Below are 22,018 nucleotides of genomic sequence, written 5' to 3' on the forward strand. Positions count from 1 at the left end.
TTAATACTGAAATCTACCCACTTTTTATCGGGTGTAATCGAATGCAATTGTTATCGACCGTTGAAAATTAAATTTCAGTATTTGATTTCACTGACGTTTTAATTTTATTTAATTGTAATATTTATTTATATCCTAATATGCTAGAAAAATATATAATAAATATAATAGAAAAACCGCATCAATTTCAATATGCAATTTCTCAAGGAAAACCTTTTATTTATTGGAACCACCAAAAACGACATCCACTTCCCTTTAATAATACGTTTCTTTGTTTTGTTTTGTTTTACCATTATATAACATATTGCCCTATAATTGATTTAATATTTATAAATATTGTATAACGTATATATGCGTCGTAAAATCTTGGAAAAAGTTCAACATCTTATAAGTACGCGAAATTAAAAAGAAACACACACTCGGAAAATACGGGTTAAGGAATACGAATACGAATACGGCAACAAAACATTAATAATACGGATAAGAGGATAGAAGGATGGGAATACGGGATTACATTCTGCTTGCAGGCTCACAGATTTCCAGTTGGGAGCTATGGGTAGTGTATCTTTTTAAGTGTCTTTTGGCCAACAACGAACAACGAATACGAAGCGCCGCCTGCAATTTGGGTTGCGGTTGGGGTTTGGTGTTTGGGTTTAATAGGGTATCTGGTTCTGGTAGTACTGAATCATGTCGTAGGTACGCGTGCGGAAGTTCTGGTACGAGTTACGGATGACAGCCAGCATGTGGGCGGCCGCCTCCTTGTTGTTCTTGGTGGCCACGAACCGCTGCCGCAGCAGATTGATCGTCTGGCCGCGGAAGCAGGGCAGCCCAGTGTCCAGCATCAGGGATACCAGCGACACGATCGCGTTCTGGTACGGACGAACGGCGAGGAAGGCCTGCACGCACAGCTCGCTGAACCACTTGAAGGCCGGCGAGTCCATCTTGCCGCCCATGATCATGACCATTTCGTCGGTCAGCTTCATGTCCGGCTCGAAGCCGATGTTGCCGCCTGGCGAGGACTCGAACATAAAGCCAAAATCTGCAAATGAATCGATATTGTAGCTGTTGATGTGTATGATGTGGCATAAGTTACCACGTTGGCTGGCTTACCTATGTGTATGATGTGGCCATCCTTGTCGATCATGATGTTGCCATTGTGGCGATCCTTGATCTGCAGCAGATAACCGATCAGCGAGTAGGCCGCCATCGACTTGACAAAGTTGGCGCGCGCCGCCTGGAACTCCTTGGAGCTCTCGTCGCCGTACTGATGCTGGAAATACTCGGATAGGCCACTGTCCGTCTGTCGGCCGAGCTGATCCCGCGACTTGGCATTCGGCACGCACTCGATTACGCCGCACTGGAATCAGTCAGGGCAAACATGAATTGGGGTTCCCAACTATAAGACTAGGTGGTCAAGGAGGACTTACCCCTGGAGCGGTGGCCACAACGCGGTAGGGGAATAGAAACAGATCGAGGCCCACCTGCTGGAAGATGTTCTTGAAGATGGTGATCACCTGGAGGGCCAGCATGTCCTGGCGCACATCGTCGCCCACCTTGAAAATGGCCGCCTGCCAGGACTCCACGCCCAGCGTCATCTTGGCGTCCTCCTGCGAGTTCTGCGAGTAAACCAAACATTAAAGCCAAGCCTATGTGGAATGTTCCATGTGGGGAAGGAGAGAAGCGTACCGGATTATTGGACACCTCCATGGCGCGCGTCTCCAGCTCCGTGATGCCGCAACGATACACGCGGAACCTGGCCAAATACGGCGCCTTGGCCGCACTTTGCATGGGCGTGCCGCTGCTGTAGTCGATGTCCAGCACCATGGCCTCCGGATTGGAGGGCAGGTAACAGCCGCCCTGCACCTTGATCCTGCTGAGCGCCGCCAGGCATGCGTTCTTCCGCTCAATGCCCTTGGCAAACGAGCGAATCTCGCCGGAGACGGCCGTTATTTTGCCAAAGAAATCGAATTCGCGCTCGTAGAATCGCTTGGCGGCACCCGAAAACGAGGCGATAATACTTTGCGATAGCTGATCGAGTGCCTCGTACAGATTGGGATCCCTGTGCTGCTGATCCTCGTCCATGTACATGTTGGTCTGCATGTTCCAGATCAACTGGTGCGCCACAATCTGCGATCGCCGCGATATATTCTTAATGAACTCCACCACATAGCCCATGGTGTCGTGGCGCAGTGCCTGCACCAGTTGTGGTATATACGGCAGCACCGATTCCGCCGGATACGAGGACAGGGTCTTTACAGCATACTGGGCGGTCAGCGGATGCGATGGATATTGGCGCGAGAAGTAGGCGAGCGCCTGGATCGGCGTCACTGGCGACCAGGAGAGTATGTAGACCAGATCTGGGCTCTCCAGCAGCAGGTTCTTGGTGGTGCACAGGTACTTGAGCGCCTCGGGTATGTGGCACACCGCTATGGGATCGGAGCAGACCAGGCGCGACACCTCCTCATCGATAATCTCCGCGTTCTTGATCCGCTGCGGCAGGAAGACAGCCAGCGCCGGGTTGTAGCACCAGGCGAGACGGGCGTAGTCCCGCCAAACGTTCGGCTTGTACGGCCGGTTGCGCCACTCCGTGATCTGTTCTTCGCCTGCAAAGGCAATGGGGAATTGGGTAAATGATAAGCATGTGAAATAAGGGTGTCTGTGATTTAAACTCACCTGGCACCATAAGATCCGGCAGGCAATTGGGATTGTACCAGGTGATGAGGAACTCGAGCTCGACGGCCAGCAGCTCAAGGATCATGCTGCGCTTTTTCATGTAGTCCTTGTCGTACGAGTCCTTCTGATACTGCAGCCGCTTGGAGCGATTCGAACGTTTCGACAGCGTGGACGTGGAGTGCGGAATGGTGTTGTACCAGCCACTGCTGCTCCCGCCGCCAGCTGCGCCCACGCCCATGCCCACCGCATTGCCACTGGCGCTCATGGAGCGCGTATAGTCGTTGGCCAGGCCACTGCCGCTGATCAGTGAAGCCGTTTCCGGATTATTGCGCACGGCCAGCATTTGCGTGGAGCTCACCGAGGCATTTGTCAGATCGTAGTCACCCACTTCGGAGGTCACCAGGTGCTTCTTCTCACTGCGCATCGTTTGCCAGAACTTCAGCAATATCATGATGTCCTCCAGCAGTTGCTCCCTGCTCTGATTTGGACACGTGGTTGGGCCGCAGAAGTAGTCCAGCGCATTGGAGTATATACGCTCGCGGAGAATATTTCGGGAGAGGGACTTCGGAATGGTGTTGCCCTGCAGCAGCGACAGTCCGCACTGCAGCAGCTTGAAGCGACAGCCAACGGTGGACACCTGACGGTTCTGCTTGCTGCTCTTGAGAATGGGAAGACATCGGTGCAGCAGTAGGCAGAACATCTCCACCTTGTCCCGGTTGCAATACTTGGCTGTGTCCACCATCTCCGAGAGCAACTGCAGCCAAATCAGATGCGGTGCGATCAGTATGGGCTTGCTGACCAGCTTGCAGCCTTCGTAGGCGGCCAGGGGATTGGTGACCTCCGTTTCCCACGCAAACAAGCCCATGCGCTTCTCGAATGTCGTCTGCCAGGCGCTGACCATCTCCTGGATGAAGCACAGCTCCAGATCCTGGCGGGCAGTCAGCACCCATTGCCAGCACTCAACGGCCGTCTCCATTGCCGACTCGGTGAACAGCTCCAGCTGCGAACTGGCCACCGCATGCAGCAGTTTGCGGCTGATCTCCGAGCATATGATCAGATAGGCAGTGGCCCGCCAAAGGGCGCCACGATGACGGGCGTCGCTCTTCTCGGCACACGCCTCCCACACATCGCTGACCAGTCGATCCGCCAGTCCGGCCTTGTCCTTCTCACTGAGCACGGACAACAAGCCGCTTATCTCGCCGGCGTATTTGCTGCGCAGGCACAAGACCGACACGAATCTCGGCGTATCGGAGTTCACGCAGCTCGGCCGCTTGCTCATGGTGCCCGTGAGCAGGGCACTGCTGCTCACCACCGAGTCGAAGGCCAGCGCCAAGCCGCTGTGGTGCGCCAGCACGGGCGTGGGTATCTGGTTGGGGTACTCCTGCAGGTGCGAGCGCGTGGATCGCGGCGCCCACTTCATGGCTTCGTTCACAATGCCCTGACACCGATCCGCGAAGTCCTTGAGGCGCAGCTCTCGCGCCGGCAGCGAGTCCATCAACTGCAGCGTGTAGGGCGTCGAGACCACGCGCAATGTGGGCGTCTCCTCGTTGGGATCGAGACTGAGGGAGTAGGCCAGCAGTTGCAGGATGTCCAGCATGCACCACAGCACGCGACGATTCCAGAGCAAGTGGGGAAAGCGATCAACCAGGAAGGAGAGATACTGATCGGCCACCACCTGGATGGGCTTGTGGATGTGATTGAAGTAGACCAGCAGCAGGGTGGCCTGCGACTCCAGCACCTTTTCGCGGATCTCGTCGTGGGCGTATAGAACATTGCGGAACTTCTCGAAGACCTGGTCCGCAACGCTAAATAACAAGGATGAATGGGTTAGCCACACACATAGTCATAGTCTAGCAGCAAACGCAGTATGCCTACCACTTGACGCACTGCCAGATGCCCGTCTTGTCCCGCTGCAGCGCCGTGTCGCAGAGGTAGCTCATGATCGGCTCCAGACTGGGCTCATCCGCATTCTCCACGCGGAGCATCTCCAGCCAGTAGACACTCAGCAGGTACGTGCACTGCGCAAAGGAGAGCTTGTTGATCGCGGTGGCCACATTGTCCGACGTGTGCTCGAGCAGCACCAGAATCTGGCTGCGCAGCTCGTTCACCGAGTCGCTCTTGATGGCCAGCGTGTAGTTGAGCTCCCGCATGTCGGACTTGTGAGCGGTCTGCGAGATGAGCAGCGGCGACTTGGCCGCTATCTGCTGCACACCCTGGTACCAATCGGCTGGCCAAAGGCGTGCGTTAGTGAAGCCCATGACGACACAGTAGGCCCAGAAGTCCTTGAAGAGCTTGTGCAGCCGTTGGCGGGGATTCTTGATCGGCGGCAGGCGGCGCACCAGTACCGCAATCACCGGTATCAGCATGCCCAGATTACCAGCACGTGAGCTGGCCTTCTGGGCGCCCGGTGTATTGTCGTAGCTGCGCTCACCATCCAAACCGATCTGGACGAACAGCTCCAGCAGCTTGCCCAACAGCTCCAGCATCTCGGCATCCCCCTGAATGTTGGCCGCTATGTTGCCCAATGCATTGACCACCGCATCCGAAACGTGATGGAACTGCTTGCGGTGCTCCGGATCCGAGGTGTAGGCCAACGATGCCGATTGCACGGTGACGCGCGAGAACATCTTCATGATCTCATCGAAGACATGCGTCTCGCACTGCGAGATGATCATGCAGCCCAGCTGATCCACAATGAGGGCGTTCTGCTCCGAGGGCACCTTGCAGAAGCGCTGGATGAAGAACTGTAGGATGTTCTGTGTGGTCTTCGAGGTGTCCTTGAGCGCCACGGCCACGTGGCCCAGCATCACAATGATGTTGAGGCTGACCAGATTAGATTTGTGGCACTCGCCTTGCGATTCACTGAAACATGGAACGTCCGATGAGTTAGTTATTGCCCATGATGTCCAATGATATTCCATGATATGCATTTGCACCCACCTGCCCGACTTCTCGGCGGTGAAGAGTCGATTGGACACGTTGGCCACCAAAGCCGGCACACAGAACTGGTCCAGTGTGTGGGCAGCCCTCAGGGCGATCGATAGATTCTCGATGGCCGCATCGCGCAGTGACTCGAATGCAGCATGACCACTGCGCCCGGTGCCGCTGCCAGGCAGCTTCTGGTTATCGCCGTAGATGACGACCGCCGTTCGGGAGTCCGAGTGCTGGACGGCGATCTTGAAGGGCGTCAATTCCTTCTCCTTCTTCTGCTGGGCCAGCGATTGCATGGCATGGTCGTGGAGCTTGCCCAGAATGGGACTGGGCGCCACAAGGAAGTCGCGCAGATAGGAGATCGAGGTGCCAGCAATGTTGGGAAACTTGTGCGCCAGCTTGCCCAGTCCCTCGAGGCAGACCATCAGCAGCGGCATGTGATCCATCACGATCTTGTGGCTGAGCTCCAGGTTCAGTTTCTGCGACAGTCGACCGCACAGCTTGTCCGCCTCTGTTTTTGGGAGCAGTTGCAAGTTTGAATTATTAAACGGCAGTGGCAGCGTTTGGCAGTTTGCAAACAAGGGAACGAGGAACGAGAAAAAGGATCAGAAGGATGTGGATGAGGATGAGGATGTGGGTGTGGAGCTGTTGCAGCATGCAGCGAACGTTGGCCAGGCAATTAACAATAAACCACAAAACCGACGTATTAAATATTGAGTAAGTTGTCCAGTTAAGAGGGAATCCACGCATACAAGAAGCCAATTAATCGAAGTGTACCGAAATGAAAATAAACAAAACGAAACGCAACGAAACGAGATTGTTGTGTTTTCAATTGGAGTATTAGTAAGAAAGCTGTTTCAAATGGTTTCCCCCCTCAAAAAAACGATCAGTTTTGTGGGTGCAAGAATCGAAACTATTTGGGGATTACACTGCCTGGATCTTGACCTTTCTTCAATAAAAATTGCAAGCCATTCTGCAGGGATGGCACATTATAGTCGACGTCAACTGAACCATATTCCGGGTTCCGGCCACCAAAAAACAAAATCAATACAAACAAACTATAAGAAACTAAAAGAAATTATCGCAAATTAACTAAAACTAACTGAGGAAAGAGAGAGGGGCAGCCTCTGCGCCGCGAAACAATAAGATGTCGAACTTAAATGCGATACAATGGATGCCATGTCTGGATGCTGGGATCTTGGGTGAATGTTCTCCGCCAGAAGGAAGTAGCTTCTTTACCCTCCTTCTTCACTCATCAATAATCGCATTTGCAACCGAAAGTTATAGAGAATAGAGTTAGAGTGAGAGTGATTGGGAAACCATCAAGTGTTCTAACATGACCATGAGTTGTGAGCTGTGGAGTATGGAACTTGGGCATCTGACTTTCTCCGTCTAGCTGGCACTCAAGCTACTTCCCTCCCTCTCTCTTTCGATCTGTTTTGCAATGAGTTGCTGCTTGGATTGCCAATTGCATTTGCATTGCGCATTTGCATTAATGCCGTAGCGTTGAGCCGGAATTCAAGATCGCTGCGCTCCACGGCGAGGATCTGCGCTTACCCGTTTCGTCGCGAATGGCCCAAACCAGCAGGTCGACACACGCCGCATTGGCCATCACATTGACCTTGTACTTGTTGACCACCGCAATGCCGTTCTCCTCGCGCCGCTCCCGCTCCTGATCCTGTTGCTTGTTCTGCAGCTCCGTCTGCCCGTTGAGGAAGAGCCGCTTCACGAACTCCTGCACATCCTTGGTGAACGGCGTCGGCAGGTCCACCTGATGCTGCAGCAGTTCCCGCAGCAAGGTGACCAGCACCAGGTTCAGCGTTTCCGAGAAGCTCTTGTAGCAATAGCCCTTGATTTGGTGCAGCGAGAATATATCGCTGGCCTGCTCATCGAGATGCTCCAGCGTGTCCTTGGTTAGCAGCTTCTTGGACACCGCGAATATCGTCTGCAGATGCTGGATGGGAAACGGTGGCACTCGATACAGCGGTCGTGGGCCGCCCTTCGTCGGCGATTCGCAGACACGCATATTGGGGAACTGGTTGAAGCTGGAGCCGTAGCGGGTGAAGAAGTGCGTCCGCGGATCGTACGGCACCGAGAAGTAGCTGTGCAGCGAGGGCTTGCTGGGCTTACCACCCGCGGACCGCTGCCGTCCATCATCGTAGCTGGCGTTCTGGGCCTGCGCCAGACTGCCGGACATGGAGCGCGGTATGATGGGTCGGAAGTGATGCGTGGCCGCCAAGCGCTCGCTGCTGCTGAAGGAGCCGCCGCAGGTGCCACTGGCGCTGCTGTTGGAGCCGGTGCCGTCGCGGCCACCGCTCTTCTGGATGGGCAGCAGCTCGGGCGGGAAAATGCGGCACAGCAGCGGCGGATCGTTGCTGGCATAGCGACCCATCGAACGGGCGAGGCCGAAGAGCAGCGGCACCGTCGCCTTGCACAGGATAATGGGCGGCGGCGCCGAGCTGCTGTCTCTGCTCGACTTGACTATGTTGGCCAGAGCGCTCAGCGTTTCCACCTGATTGAGGATGATCTCCTCGCGGCAATCCGGACATTTGGCCGCTATGTCCGACAGCAGGGTGTTCAAACAGAAGCTGAACTTCTCCGCCGACGGTATGCGCACGCCTGCAAGATGGCAATGGTTATTACCAGGATAAACCAGCACTAGCAAGGACTTACGTTCGACTTTTGTGCTTCGCGCATCGTCAATCCAGACGGCCTTGGGCAGGCACTTGGCCAGACGCAGCAGATAGGGCACAATCTGGCCCTCGTGCTGGCAGCCGCTCTCCAGAAAGTAGATGCCCAGCGCAATCACGGCATCCTGGGCCCGCGTGTCCAGGCAAAACACTCCGGCTGCATTCTCCTGCGGACAATACCGGAACAGGGTCTGCACCTGTGGGCGGGTGGGCGCAAGAAGAAGCCATAGATTAGTTAGTCATGTTATAATACTTATGCCACGACCTATGTGTGCACTCAGTGATCTCGCACAGCTTATAATCTTTGTGCTGCTACTCCAGCAGTGGGCTCACTAATAGGTTCAGCTCAACTGAGAGTTGAGCTCCATGGATGTGAAGACAACTCCCGTCGTGCCCGTGATGAGAGGCACTTCTGAATCATCACTCTCGTGGCTCTCATGTGAGCATTTCAGTGAGCAACAGCTGGAGCAGAAGATTCGCTGCACCGTTGATACTCGAATGACACTGTCGCGAAGTTGGCATTGTGTGGGAGTGGGGCTCCTGCGAATGGCAAGGCTGCCCCACCGACCCACCACCCCATCACACCGCACCACCGCCCCCTGGGCGCCCACGCATGTCTGTTTTATGGCCGCCGCTCAAGGTCAGTGCGAAAAGTCGATTGCCAGGGGGGCAGGGGTGTGTGGTGTGGGGTGGGGTTGCTGGCAGGCGGACATGTACCTTCTCCCAGGGAGTGGGCTGAATCCCCGCCAGAACGCGGGCCAGGCAGAGCACGGTGCGCTGGTACGAGTATTTATCCGAGGCGGTCATCGTCATGGTTGCCGCTGCTCGGTGCTGCTCTAACTGGCGGCCACCTGCTCCTCCGTAAGTTCCTGTCGTTTCGTTTATTTCGCTTCGATTTGGGTTCGGTGCAGTTGGTCGTTTTGGTGAATCGCGCTAGGCGTTCGTCATCATTGTGGCTCGCTCGCAAGAAATTAAATAAAACTATTTTTTATTTTACTTTGCTGCTAGTGTGACCAGCGCGCGTTTGCCCGCAAATGCCGTTCGCCGTTCGCAGCGAAATGCGCGAGACTCAGCCGTTTAGCCCATGTCGTGTCGCAAGAGTTTTCAAATTAACCCATATGCTGACAAAAGTACGTTACACATTTGAAAACTGAAAATTTGAAAAGTTCGTGTTTCAGTCTAAAGCAATCCTTTTGCCTTACGTAACGAGTTGATTGTCGATTAAAATCCAGTGAAACGCCTGAGAATCACGAATATATCAGTTCAAAAACCGAAAAAGTTTAAAATGCGAGTGAAAAAAGCACATTGGGCGATGTTCGCGATCACGGTGGCCATCATAATATGCTGCATGATAGCCATCGCGGTGTTCGCGGGCTTCAAGCACGAGGACGTCAAGTTCAAGACCATGCTGGTCAGCATGGTGATAGTGCTGATCTTCCAGTACCTCATCGCAGATCCCATCAAGTTCGTGATCCTCTCGCTCGACCGCATGTTGTGGCCGCCGCGCATCTACATTCCGCCGCGCAGTGACAAGGATGAGAAGGATGAGAAGCAGGAGAAGGAGGATCGCCGCGACTTCCTGAAGCAGCGCCTGAGCAGCCAGCGCTCCAATCTGATGCTATCGTCGCGCTACCGGAACTGGAGCCTCAACGAGCAGTACAAGATGATCGCGCTGGACCTGTTCACCTACGGCCAGTACTTCCTCTGCCTGATGTGCCTGGTGCTGGTGACGCGCGACCAGACGCTCTACCACAACACGCGCAGCATCACGGATCTGCTCATGTACAACCACACGGACTACACGGGCCTCAAGGAGGTGTACTTCCTCAATCAGCTCTTCGACTTCATCGAGTCCACGCTGGTGATCGCCTTCAACTCGAATTCCACCAAAGGCAGTGCGCCCGGCTGGGTGCACGCCGAGCAGTCGGTGCTCCTGGGCGTGATTCGCTTGCGCCAGCTGCGCGTTGATAATCCGGAAATTGGCCTGGAAACGCCAAAGTTCTCCGAAATGCACTACATGCCTGACTGGCAGCTGCCGTACCGGAAACTCCACTACGCCGACAAGTACTGGCGCATCTACGAGCCCTGGATACCCGTCAAGTTGAGCTTCGAGTTCCTGGACGCCTTGCTCCTGAACTTCAACCACGTCGGCTCGCTCAACAGCTATCCGGAGCTGGCGGGCTACGTCAGTCTGCTGGCCAGGAGCGCGGCGAATAGCATGAAGGTACGTGGTTACTTAGTAACATGGTTAATCCAGAAATCCATATGGAACATCTTCGCCAGGTCATCGACTACCTCATCGAGTACCATTGGCTGACGCTGAACACCTCGGCGGTGTTCATCGACTTCACGCTGTACAACGTGGACGTGAATCTGTTCAGTATCTGCACGCTGCGCGTGGAGAAGACGCCCTTCGGCGGCATTGTGCCCGACGTGCAGGTGGAGAGCGCCAAGCTGCTGGAGGACGTGGACCAGATGCCCTACACGGGACTACTGGCCCTGCTCATCTACGTGGTGGTCTTCATTCTGTTCTCGCAAACGTTGGCGGTCAAGTTGTGGTACGAGCCGCACCTGCTGAAGAGCATTTGGAACAAGCTGGATCTGTTCATCTTCCTGGTGAACCTGATGGTGATGGTGCTGGTGGTGCTGCGCGAGTCGCTGGTGGCCAGCATGATGAAGAAGGTGGAGGGCGCCAGCAAGATGGAGTTCATCGACTTCCGGCGACCATCGCGCTTGCATCAGTTCACCACGATCACGATCGGCATCTTGATATGCATAACCACGCTGCGGCTGTGGCGTGTGCTGCAGTTCTCCAGTGTCTTCCAGCTGTTCACCCGGACACTCTACTCGGCGTGGGCTGCGGTGGCCAGCACCGCAATAGCCATTGTCATCTTCCTGATTGGCTTCTGCTTCGCGGTGGTCACCATCAATGGGAACAACAGCAGCAACTTCAACGACTTTGTGAAGAGCATGGTGATGTGCATGTGCTTCTCCTTCGGCTTCAGTGCTCAGGTGAAGCCGTCGGAGCTCTTCCACGGCGGCAAGTGGCTGGGCATTCTACTCTACGGCGTGCTGGCCTTCGTCATCATTGTGCTGCTGATCAACGTCTTTGTGTCCCTGATCAACGACTACTTCACGTTGGCCAAGACCATTAGGGACGCGGAGAAGGAGAATCGCATCAGTTTCTTTGAGTTCCTGCATGTGGAGTTCTCCGGCCTCTGTGGCTGTTTCCACAAGTTGCCCTGCTTTCGCAGGAACTACGTGCGTAGGGGTCGTACGGTGGCGGAAAACGTGAGCCGGAAATTGGATTCGATGGACAGGAGACGCGCGATGAGGGAGAGGCAGCGGCAGGGCTACTACCAAGTGGCTAGCCCAGAAACGGCCGAGGATGCCCTGCTGGCGTACAAGGATCGCGGCGAGAAGTTGGTCAACGTGGGCAATGTGCTCAGCACGCAGCTCATCTTGCTGAACATGTACCTCTTCGACGACGACGTTGTTTGGCAGCAGGCACAGCAGGCGCAGCCGGAAGCACCAGATCCGGAGGCGGATTGGGAGCCAGAGGGAACGCCACCGAAGAAGAATAGGAGCCAGGACGAGGCTGAAGCCTAAAGATGATTATGTTGCTTGGAAAATCTCAAGAGAAACAGTTTAATTAGTGTAAAATTCATATACACAATCTCATCTCAAATGGAATGATTTCTTCTTAAGCTTAGTGCAATGGTAACATAGTTCAGTGGAATGCAGTTCCCAACTGCGAGTAATGTACAGGGAAATGGCAAGTTCATCAATGTACAAAGCTTCTTCTGTACAGCATAAAAGTGTATATACGGGGCAATAATACCTATACATCTATACATCTACATCCAGCTAATGTCGAACTAGTGTTGGCTGCTTGAAGCACAAGCAGAGCTCTGTGGGCTAATCCGCCGGAATACTTCAGCTGGCAGCTGTGTTCACTAACTTAGTCCTAAATCTATTTAGTCTTTGGCTCAAGCGTCGCATGGGCGGTGGTCTAGCCTTCGGTGGTAAATGGTGGTCCTTCCTTCGTCTCATCGCATCTCATTTCATATGATATCATCTCACCTCCTTCACTTTTCAATGGTCCGCGGTGGTCTTCTTCGATTGACGCTTACGCAGTGCATCGGGCGATTCCCGCTTGCCGCTGCCGGACTTCTTCACCAACACCAAATCATCGGCATCCACGTCGCTCAGCGTGTCACCGCCCACGTCCGCAATGTCGGACTTATCACTGTAGGCAACCAGATCGTCGTCATCCCGCAGGCTGCTCGCTCTGGAGAGGATTACGCCGGGTTCGAGCGACTTCGTGAGGCGGGCGTACTTGATTTGCATGCTGTGCAGCCACTTGGCGTCGGACCAGTGGTACCAGCTGAGCAGAAAGACGACCAGTATAAAGAACAGATTGGTGCTAATGGCTGAAAAGGAAATGGGAAACGCATAGGATTAGCGGGCGTTCTCCAAATGCATAGCCAAGAGAGCAGAAGCGCCAACATACCCACTATGGCCGATAGCACTGGCCAGTTGAACATGATGTACCGCAGGCCGGTAAAATCGGCGACAATGTGCAGCGTCACCGTGTAGAACTGGATCTTCTGCGACTGTATCTCCACATAGACATCCGTAATGGGATGCTGCCGCTCCTCCAGGTAGCGCGAGAATATCTCCACCGGCACTTGCTGGAACTCCTCCTTCCAGCCGAGCACATACAGCGGACTCAATGCCCACGTGGAGATCATGCGTATCAGTGGCGAGCGATAGCGCATCATGGCCGAGCGGCAGGAGTGGCCACGCAACATCGAGTCGTAGTCCCGCATCTCGGCGCACACCATGAACATGCCCAGCTCCAGATTCTGTGGCGATTCGGGCATGTCGATGTTCACGATCACCTTGTACGCCTGGCCAACCATCAGGAGCTGCTGCTTCTTCGTCAGCGAGACGTGGGCGTGCGGAAAGGTGCAGGGCGTGCTGGTCTCCAAGCAGGTTCTGTGGGATATATTCAACGATATTATTTGCATTCACATACTAAGGGTACTAAGTCTAGAACGGCTGACTATGAATCAAGCAACTTGACAATGACGCGATAACAAAGTACTAAATTGGCAGATTAGGACTGTATTTATGGAACCATTTAGATAGCCAGCCGATGTGCAGTACCTCCAGATTAGGGGCTACCACCACTCACTTGAACTGCATGTGGACGGGGCGGGTGTGCGATATGGCCGGCATGTAGACGTAGTAGAAGGCGGCGTACATGAAGACCGCCAGCCAGATGATGAGCACCACGGCGAAGGCGATCAGGCCCAGCCGGAGGACCAGCTCCCGCACGGTGCCCACCTTCTCGTCCGCCTTGCTGCGGACGCGATCGTAGACATTCCAGCTCAGATTGACGGCCGGCCGGATGAGAAAGCGACGGCCCAGACCCAGTGGATCCAGGCAGAAGACTATGAAGCGCAGCAGGATGTTCATGGTGGAGCAGTGGAGCACTAGCTGCAACTGGAACAGCAATAAGCCGGGCCAAGTGTTTTGTATTCGCTGCGTTATCAGCAGAAACGATTGCTTATCGTTTCCCGATTCTCCAAGATTTCCAATTGCCAATAGTGCCCGATAGTGACCAAGTCCGCTCTTCCCGAGATTTGCATGGGCTCCTCGATCGACTGATTCATATGTGGCGCAATGGCTGGGATCCAGCCATCCACGACGAGCCCAGACGTTGTACCAGCGGCTCAAAGGTCAGTGCCGAAACGATTTGGTTTCCAATTTTTATGGCTTTCGCTTGCGGAGTGATACTGATAGTGATAGAGTGCCCACTACACTGGCCAACACAGCCAACCGTTTGCTTGTGAAGGCGCCAAATCGCGATTTAAGCAGAAAACAAATTTGCGTTTGTGTCGCAGAAAGTTTGCTCAACTTGTTGCGCAGTTTTGCTGCTCAGTGTAGTTGCGAACAGCTGTGCGCGACTATCGTCTATCGATAACACAGCCGATACGCAGCCAACCGATAGTGTTTCATTGTTTGTACACTTTGTTTTTCGTGCAAAAGCGTTGTGTTTATTAAACGGAGATTAGATAAATACAGATAGATTAATTAAGCGATCGATTAATTAATTGCTACTGGCACTATCGCTGCGGATTGGATAAACGAGACTCGGGTGAAAAGTGAAATCATACCGTGCACATAGAGTGCATTTAAGGTTCAAGATAAGGATACAGATAGAGATACAGATAGAAATACAGGTTAAAGGTTGAGGATGAGCAACTACCGTTATCAGGGCGCTGGCATCGGGGGCGTCGGCGTGGCCGGGGGACATGGCTACAGCGGCATCGAGGTGCACGAGGTGATGCATCCGCACCACTTCACCTACGTGAGCCAGTGCGTCAAGTACATGATCTTCCTGCTGAACTTCGTGTTCTGGCTATTCAGCGGCCTGCTCCTTGGCATTGGCGTCTACGCCTTCAAGGACAAGTGGGAGGAGGCCAACGGGTCAGTGCGACTGGAGAACTTCTACGATGTCTTCCTCAACATCTCACTGGTGATGATACTGGCCGGCATGGTCATCTTTCTGGTCAGCTTCTCTGGCTGTTTGGGCGCTTTGCGCGAGAACACCTTCCTGCTGAAGTTCTACTCCTTGTGCTTGCTGCTCTTCTTCTTGTTGGAGATGGCTATCGGTGAGTCACGCCCTCGTGGATGTCGTTTGTCATTAACTTTCTCTCTTCATCTGCCCAACAGCCATCATCTGCTTCGTTTGCCCGCAGTACATGAACACCTTCCTGGAGAAGCAGTTCACGGGCAAGATAATCCACTCGTACCGCGACGATCCCGACCTGCAGAACTTCATTGACTTTGCCCAGCAGGAGTTCAAGTGCTGTGGCCTCAGCAACTCGGGCTACCAGGACTGGAGTGAGTTAATGCTGCGTGAATCACTGAGCATCGCAAGCAATTCACTGATACAAATGCACCAGGCATATGCATCTGGAAGCAGGAAGTCTCATTCGTTGCGTTTCTATTAGGGAGTCGCATGAAATGTTTGCAAAGCCTCAGGGAACTTGAGTTGAATCGCTAGAAATTCGTATTAACAGCCCATCTTAATTGCAGGCAAAAACGAGTACTTCAACTGCAGCTCGCCGTCGGTGGAGAAGTGTGGAGTGCCCTACAGTTGCTGCATCAATGCCACCGACATATCCTCCGGCCTGGTGAACATCATGTGCGGCTACGGCGTCCAAGAGGCGCCCGTTCCGGAGGCCAGGAAACGCATCTGGACCAGCGGCTGCATAGAGATCGTGAGAGTTTGGGCCGAGCACAATCTGTACGTGATTGCCGGCAATGCCCTGGGCATCGCCCTCATCCAGCTGCTGGTCATCTACCTGGCCAAGACGCTGGAGGGCCAAATCGAGCTGCAAAAGTTGCGTTGGCTGGCGTGAGATCCGGGACAGCCCGAGTTTTACGGGCCCTACAACCACTCCTGAACAATGTACTCCCAGAATCTCCTGGTTTGTACATCACTCATGTGCGGACGGACGGACCAGCAATGAAAAGTCAGTGAACGTTATGGAACTGAAGTCCAGTAGTAAGCAGAATATTATACATATGTAGACGTAAGCTCCAATAGTATATGATAGTCGTAATGTAAGTGAGACTTGTATTTTCCCATTCCCCTTACTTACTTACTTATGAATTTTTCAAGGTGCAATATTATCCTTTTTTTATATGCTTTTTTAAATACCTAGAGCACAATTTAAATGCTTCATTTCCTATTTCCTCACATGTTTTGATGCCAAATTACTCATTCCCCAACTTTTGTTGCAATCGACTGAGTGGCTGTATATACTCGTACTTGTAAACCCATCTTAAAACGTATACTTATTCTAATCTCAAGCGCCATATGCATTATGCTAGTGAATAACTTGCTTAATCCGGATGCATTTATTTATATGTACGTGCTTTCTAGGGAAACGCAACCCACAGGGCGCACAAATCTTGAATATCTATTAATCGAACAATTTCTGAATGTATTATTAATCTAGAGACCTAATTCTGTAGATGTACGATAATAGAACACAAAGTAAATCAACAAATAAAACTTAATTCAACAAAGTTTACAATTTGAAGGAAATGCTAAAATGTCAAAAAACGCGGTTTGTTTGGTATTTTACATACCTTTTTGGTATATTTGGGGCAGAATTAGGAAAAAAAAAGCTGCTTATCTTGAAAGCAGAGTTGTAAAATCAGAAATATAATAAGTTTTTTCCTCATTTAACTTTTTATTGTGCCATTTAACGTACTTAAGTTTATAGTTCGCAGCAACATTTTAATTTATATTTTGTAACAATTTTATATATTCTTTATTAACGATGTTTCTCCTTCAACTTCTCGATCCCTTCTCTACATTCGATATATCGATGATACTATCGTTCATTCTTAAATCTATTCAATTAATTCTATCGATATTTAGTTATTTAGTATTTACAATTATATACAGTTTACATTCGGCCTACCTGACTTATGATCGACCTCGATCTACAATAGTAATGCTATAGTATGGTTTACAACGGTTTTCCAATGTTTCAATCTCGCTGGTTCTAATATACTCTTAAATGGTAATTGGGTTAATTGACAATCATCTACATCAACAATTTCATAACGGTCATTTTCAAATACTCTATTTACTTTATAAGGGCCGCGATACTTGGGTGCGAATTTCTTATTAACTCCAGGTGTTGTATCAATATTTCGTATAGCTACAAAATCTCCGACTTTATATTCCAGAGGGGCTTTATGTTTCTTTGCATAATATTGCTCATTCTTATATTGTGAGTGCTGTATATTCCTATTAGCCTTTAAACGGATACTATCTAAGTCTTTTTGCTCTAAATTAAACTTGTCCTCAATGTATTCTGATAATTCATCAACTATAGGGCCTTTTTGACTAACACCAAATAATAGAATACTAGGTGATTCTTGAGTACTACTATGAATGGAATTATTAATGGCAAACTCAACTTTATTTAATAACTTATACCAATCCGCCTGCTCTATTGGCTCTGATAATTTACCTAACATAGGTGTTAAGATTCTGTTCACTCTCTCTACTTGCCCATTGGCTTGAGGTGCGCCTGTAGCCACCTTGATATGCTCTATTTCACGTTCTTGAAGAAAGGTCGAAAACTCTAGGGAGGTAAAACAAGATCCCCTGTCAGAAATAATTCGTTTTGGACGGCTATAGAAGTCAAAATACCTACTAAGTGAATCTTTTGCTTCACGAGTACTAGTGCTATTTACTGGAAATAGCTTAACAAATTTCGTAAATGAATCTATGACAACAAGGAGGTGTTTTCTTTTTGAATGTATGCTTGGTAACGGTCCTAAATGATCTATGTGAATAGTATGGAAAGGTATACACGGCTTTGGAATGCTATGGAGTGTACGATTATGAATGGTTTTCGGTACTGAATGCAATATACACGGTAAACAATTTCTTATAAAATTTCCTACTTTACTACTCATAGCTGGGAACCAATAGTTTCTCTTTAAATCCTTTACACATTTTTCAGCAGCTAGGTGGCCTAATTTTTCATGTGATAACCTAATTATTTGTTCTTCCATGCAACTCGGAGCATACAGACATAAGGATTCGTCACTATTCTTTTTATAAATAACGCCATCTACTAATTCAAATGAAGTGCAACTACCTTCCTCCACGGCTGTTCTTATCTTAATTATTTCAGGGTCACGCATTTGTTCAGTTTGCAATATAAGGTCAATATCCCTAGGTGTTGCTCCTACTACCCCCACTACTTTAATCGACTCTACTATGGATTTTTCTCTAAACTCCAATTCATTTGGGACACCACCCCAGCTGTCTTTACTATCCTCTATGCTAAAATTATGGTCTTCTGATATATTTGACTGAGTCTCATCTCTACTTTCACAATGCGGCATGTATCTCCTATTTCCTACTCTACTCTCTAAGTTCCTATTATTCCCTATGGATTTAGCTATGGACTCTACGGTATTATCACTATGTTCACTACTCATCAGGGGTTTCGCTAGGGACTCTATGGCGTTATCACTATTTTCTCTAAGTGCATCTAATACTTGAACTTGTCTACTCAACGCATCAACATGAGGCATATTAACACCAGGTCTATGAACTATAGAATAATCATAATTCTCCAATTCCAATGACCATCTCGCTATCTTAGGGTTTATGGCTTTCCTACTCAGTGTCTGCACTAAAGAATTACAATCTGTCACTATTTTAAAATGCCTATGCTCTAAATAAACTCTAAATCGACGTAATGCATTAATAATCGCTAGGGTTTCCAATTCAAAACTATGATACCTAGACTCAGCTGCATTAGTTTTACCTGAATAAAACGATACTGGATGCATCTTGCCATCATCTTGTCTCTGCATAAGGACGGCTCCAAAGCCATGCGAGCTAGCATCTGTATGAAGTTCAGTCTCACGATTAGGGTTAAAGATAGCCAATACTGGAGGATTCGATAATACGGTTTTCAACGATTTAAAAGCTCCTAGTTGTTCTTCATTAAGTGGAAATGGGCCTCCTTGTTTTAATAAATCCGTTAAAGGTTTTGCAATTTTTGCAAAGGATAATACAAAACGCCTAAAATATGAGAAGAATCCTAAGCACGAATGAAGGGTGTTTAAATTTTGCGGTATAGGGAAATTTTTTAAAGCATCTAGGTGTGCTTCACTAGGTGTAATTCCACTACGGTTGATTTTATAGCCAAGGAACTCACATTCAGGTTTTAAAAATTCACATTTTTTTAGGTTAATCTCTAGGTTGTTCTCACTAATACGATCTAATAATTTCTTTAGGATTTCTAAATGTTCCTTTACAGTTTTGGTAGCTATCACTATATCATCCATATACACTACTATTTGCTTGTTTTGAATAAAGTCCACTAATACTTCTGTAATAAATCTTTGAAAAATAGCTGATCCATTTTTTAAGCCAAATGGCATTCTTAAATATTCATATTGCCCATGGGGTGTTACAAATGAGGTAAACGGTACACTCTGTGAATCTACGCCTATTTGGTGGAAGCCACTCTTAAAATCCATTATTGAAAAACATATCTTGCCTTCTAAGTACTCTAAGCAATCTTCAATTAACGGTAATGGGAAATTATCTTTAACTATTCGCTTATTAAGTCCTCTATAATCTACGCACATTCTAAGTTCACCAGATTTCTTTTTAATCAAAACTATGGGAGATGCATAAGGAGATTTACTTTTTCTAATAACATTTTTCTTAAGAAGATCATCAATTATTTCACCTACTTTCTCTTTTTCATAGTATGACAAACGCCTAGGTGAACAATGAAAGGGTGTAGTATCTGTAACTCTAATAGTCATCTGATATATAGGAGCTTTTTTATAATCTAAATTTTTACTTAAATAATGAGTTTTTACTATTTCACTACATTTTTCTTCATAATCTTTTCCGAATCCGTTTCCTACACTAATTAGTTCCTTTAACTCTTCTTCAATATATCCTGCATAGTTACTAAAAAATTGTTCTACTTCTAATTGATTACTTTGTTGGTAACTATTTATATCCTTTTGATTATTTAGTTTTTGGTTATTCAACTTATTTTTACTTAAACAACTAGAATTATTTATATTAGTTTTCTTATTGTAATGGGTTATATATTTACTGGTGAAAAGAGATGCAGAAAACTTGTTATTACTGTCGTTATTAATATTTTTATTTGAAAAATTATATTCCGCATTTATCTGTTTCTTATGTACTAATTGGACTTCCATTATTTTAAGTGAATCTCGCCCTAGTAAGGTAGGTAATGGTAATAATGTGTCTTCTACAACTAATAAACTAACTTTATAAGCTTTTTTATGAAAATATACACTGCATTCAATTTTTGCAAAAATTAATATTTGTTGTCCACCTATTCCATGGTATTTACTTCTTTGAGATTTTAATTTAACATTATTTGGAACTAAAGATTTTTGAATAAAGCTTACTGGACTTCCTGTGTCAAATAAACTTAAAACAGTAATACACCTCTCTTCACCATAAAGAAATCATAACTTAACCGATTGAACCGCTGCCAGGTCATCAGTGTCCGATAGTTCCCCATCTTGCATGGCTGCTACGGTAGTGACGCCCCTCTTCCTCGGGCAGTCCTGGTATTTGTGGTCCTGGCTGTAGCAGTTGAAGCAGGCACCTTCAGGTCTCTTTGGGCGTCTGCACTCGCTCATTATATGCCCCAATTTTCGGCAATTGTAACAACGCACAGCTGTAGGTCGTTGCTGAAGGTTTGTTGATTTAATCATTTTTACATTACTCGAACTATCCACGTTTGCAGCAGCCACCCGTTGATCAGATATCTTTACTTTATCATATATAGTTATCTTCTTGCGCAATTCATCCAACGATTCACAAAAGGCTAAAGAAGTGGCAGCTCCTGTTTTGTCTTGGAGCCCACTCACAATTGCACGAATTACATCAGAATCCGCTAGCGTTGCTTGCTTCGAAATGCCACACATAGCGATGTAATAGTGCAACGTACTTTCATCAGGAAATTTTTGTCTCGCTTCAAGCTGTTTAATCACGTCCCACGCAGTCACTTTTTGTTCAAAAATCGCCAGCAGCTCCTTGCATAGGGTATTCCATGTTAAAGGGTTCACATTGATCATTTGAGCTTTTGCTGATCCGCTTAACATACGCCTAGCAAATATCCAACGGCGTTGATCTGGTACGTCATACGTGTTCATTATATGCTCAAAGTCATTTATCCAACGCCGTATCGGGTAGCCATCATCTCCCGAAAAACAATTAATCAAGGCTTCTATGTCTTTCATCCCAATGACGTCATTTCTCACGGTTCTTGCTCCTCCTTCCATTAACTTAAAATCTGCTTCCAGCTCAGCAACACGCATACGAGCTAGGTACAAGTTTTCCAAGTTGTTTAAATGCTGCATCTCTAACTGTACATATTCAGCCTCTCTTGATAAATCATGCTTTTTCTCGTTTAGCATTTCATTCTTTCTTATTGCCTCATTTCTCGTAGTTATTTCATCATCTTTTCCAGGTATTTCATCATCCACGCTGCCGCTTGGCGCTACACTATGGTTGTCTCTTTCTTCCCTGTGCATGCTGCCACTGTCACCGGTTACAGTTATTGACTTCTCGTAAATTTTAATTTCATCCGAATCCTCGTGCACATTCTCGTTGCCACCGCCAATCGTCTTAATTTCACTTTTAGGAATCGTCACATTAGTTGGTTCTTCATCTGCCTCTATGGTTTTCACTAGGTTTGACGCTATGGTTTTATTTTTATTCTCAGCCATTACACTCTTAACGGCGTTGCGCAGTTGAACTAAAGTCGCGTCTTCGCCAAAATAAACTTCGTTTGCTTTTAAAATGTCAATTAACTCAGTTTTTGATTTTTTTAGAATAACACTATATTCCATCGTAGTCTTGCTTTATTATAACTGTTTTGGGATATACCCCACACCTGATTTTTGTAACAATTTTATATATTCTTTATTAACGATGTTTCTCCTTCAACTTCTCGATCCCTTCTCTACATTCGATATATCGATGATACTATCGTTCATTCTTAAATCTATTCAATTAATTCTATCGATATTTAGTTATTTAGTATTTACAATTATATACAGTTTACAATTTGTTGATTAAATATCGAAACAAACGCATGTTT

The 22,018-nt window shown here is 48.5% G+C and overlaps 4 protein-coding genes across 5 annotated transcripts; 2 read left to right on the forward strand and 2 right to left on the reverse strand.

Moving 5' to 3' along the window:
• Positions 1 to 182: 182 nt before the first annotated feature.
• LOC6524384 (phosphatidylinositol 4-kinase alpha) lies at positions 183 to 9,299 on the reverse strand. Of its 2 annotated transcripts, XM_039370188.2 has the most exons (11): positions 9,009 to 9,299; positions 8,275 to 8,488; positions 7,159 to 8,220; positions 6,547 to 6,606; positions 5,611 to 6,112; positions 4,546 to 5,532; positions 2,671 to 4,475; positions 1,684 to 2,600; positions 1,425 to 1,613; positions 1,108 to 1,354; positions 183 to 1,036 (listed from the first exon to the last, which is right to left on the reverse strand). In XM_039370188.2, the coding sequence occupies exons 1-11, from the start codon at positions 9,102 to 9,104 to the stop codon at positions 651 to 653; spliced, it is 6,465 nt and encodes a 2,154-aa protein (XP_039226122.1). In that variant the 5' UTR covers positions 9,105 to 9,299; the 3' UTR covers positions 183 to 650. The 2 variants fall into 2 exon arrangements, with proteins under 2 accessions (XP_039226122.1, XP_039226126.1); XM_039370192.2 differs by lacking the exon at positions 6,547 to 6,606.
• Positions 9,300 to 9,381: 82 nt separating this feature from the next.
• On the forward strand, positions 9,382 to 11,979 carry LOC6524385 (polycystin-2). Its single transcript, XM_002100207.3, has 2 exons — positions 9,382 to 10,515; positions 10,575 to 11,979. The coding sequence occupies exons 1-2, from the start codon at positions 9,577 to 9,579 to the stop codon at positions 11,898 to 11,900; spliced, it is 2,265 nt and encodes a 754-aa protein (XP_002100243.3). The 5' UTR covers positions 9,382 to 9,576; the 3' UTR covers positions 11,901 to 11,979.
• Positions 11,912 to 14,240, reverse strand: LOC6524386 (seipin). The gene is made up of 3 exons (XM_039370231.2): positions 13,492 to 14,240; positions 12,805 to 13,292; positions 11,912 to 12,724 (listed from the first exon to the last, which is right to left on the reverse strand). The coding sequence occupies exons 1-3, from the start codon at positions 13,773 to 13,775 to the stop codon at positions 12,387 to 12,389; spliced, it is 1,110 nt and encodes a 369-aa protein (XP_039226165.1). The 5' UTR covers positions 13,776 to 14,240; the 3' UTR covers positions 11,912 to 12,386.
• Positions 14,241 to 14,327: 87 nt separating this feature from the next.
• LOC6524387 (tetraspanin-33) lies at positions 14,328 to 20,044 on the forward strand. The gene is made up of 3 exons (XM_002100209.4): positions 14,328 to 14,974; positions 15,036 to 15,206; positions 15,402 to 20,044. Exons 1-3 carry the CDS (start codon positions 14,557 to 14,559, stop codon positions 15,725 to 15,727), a joined length of 915 nt encoding a protein of 304 aa, XP_002100245.1. The 5' UTR covers positions 14,328 to 14,556; the 3' UTR covers positions 15,728 to 20,044.
• Positions 20,045 to 22,018: the final 1,974 nt, after the last annotated feature.

The sequence above is a fragment of the Drosophila yakuba genome, chromosome X (assembly GCF_016746365.2).
Source record: "Drosophila yakuba strain Tai18E2 chromosome X, Prin_Dyak_Tai18E2_2.1, whole genome shotgun sequence".
Lineage (NCBI taxonomy): Eukaryota > Metazoa > Arthropoda > Insecta > Diptera > Drosophilidae > Drosophila > Drosophila yakuba.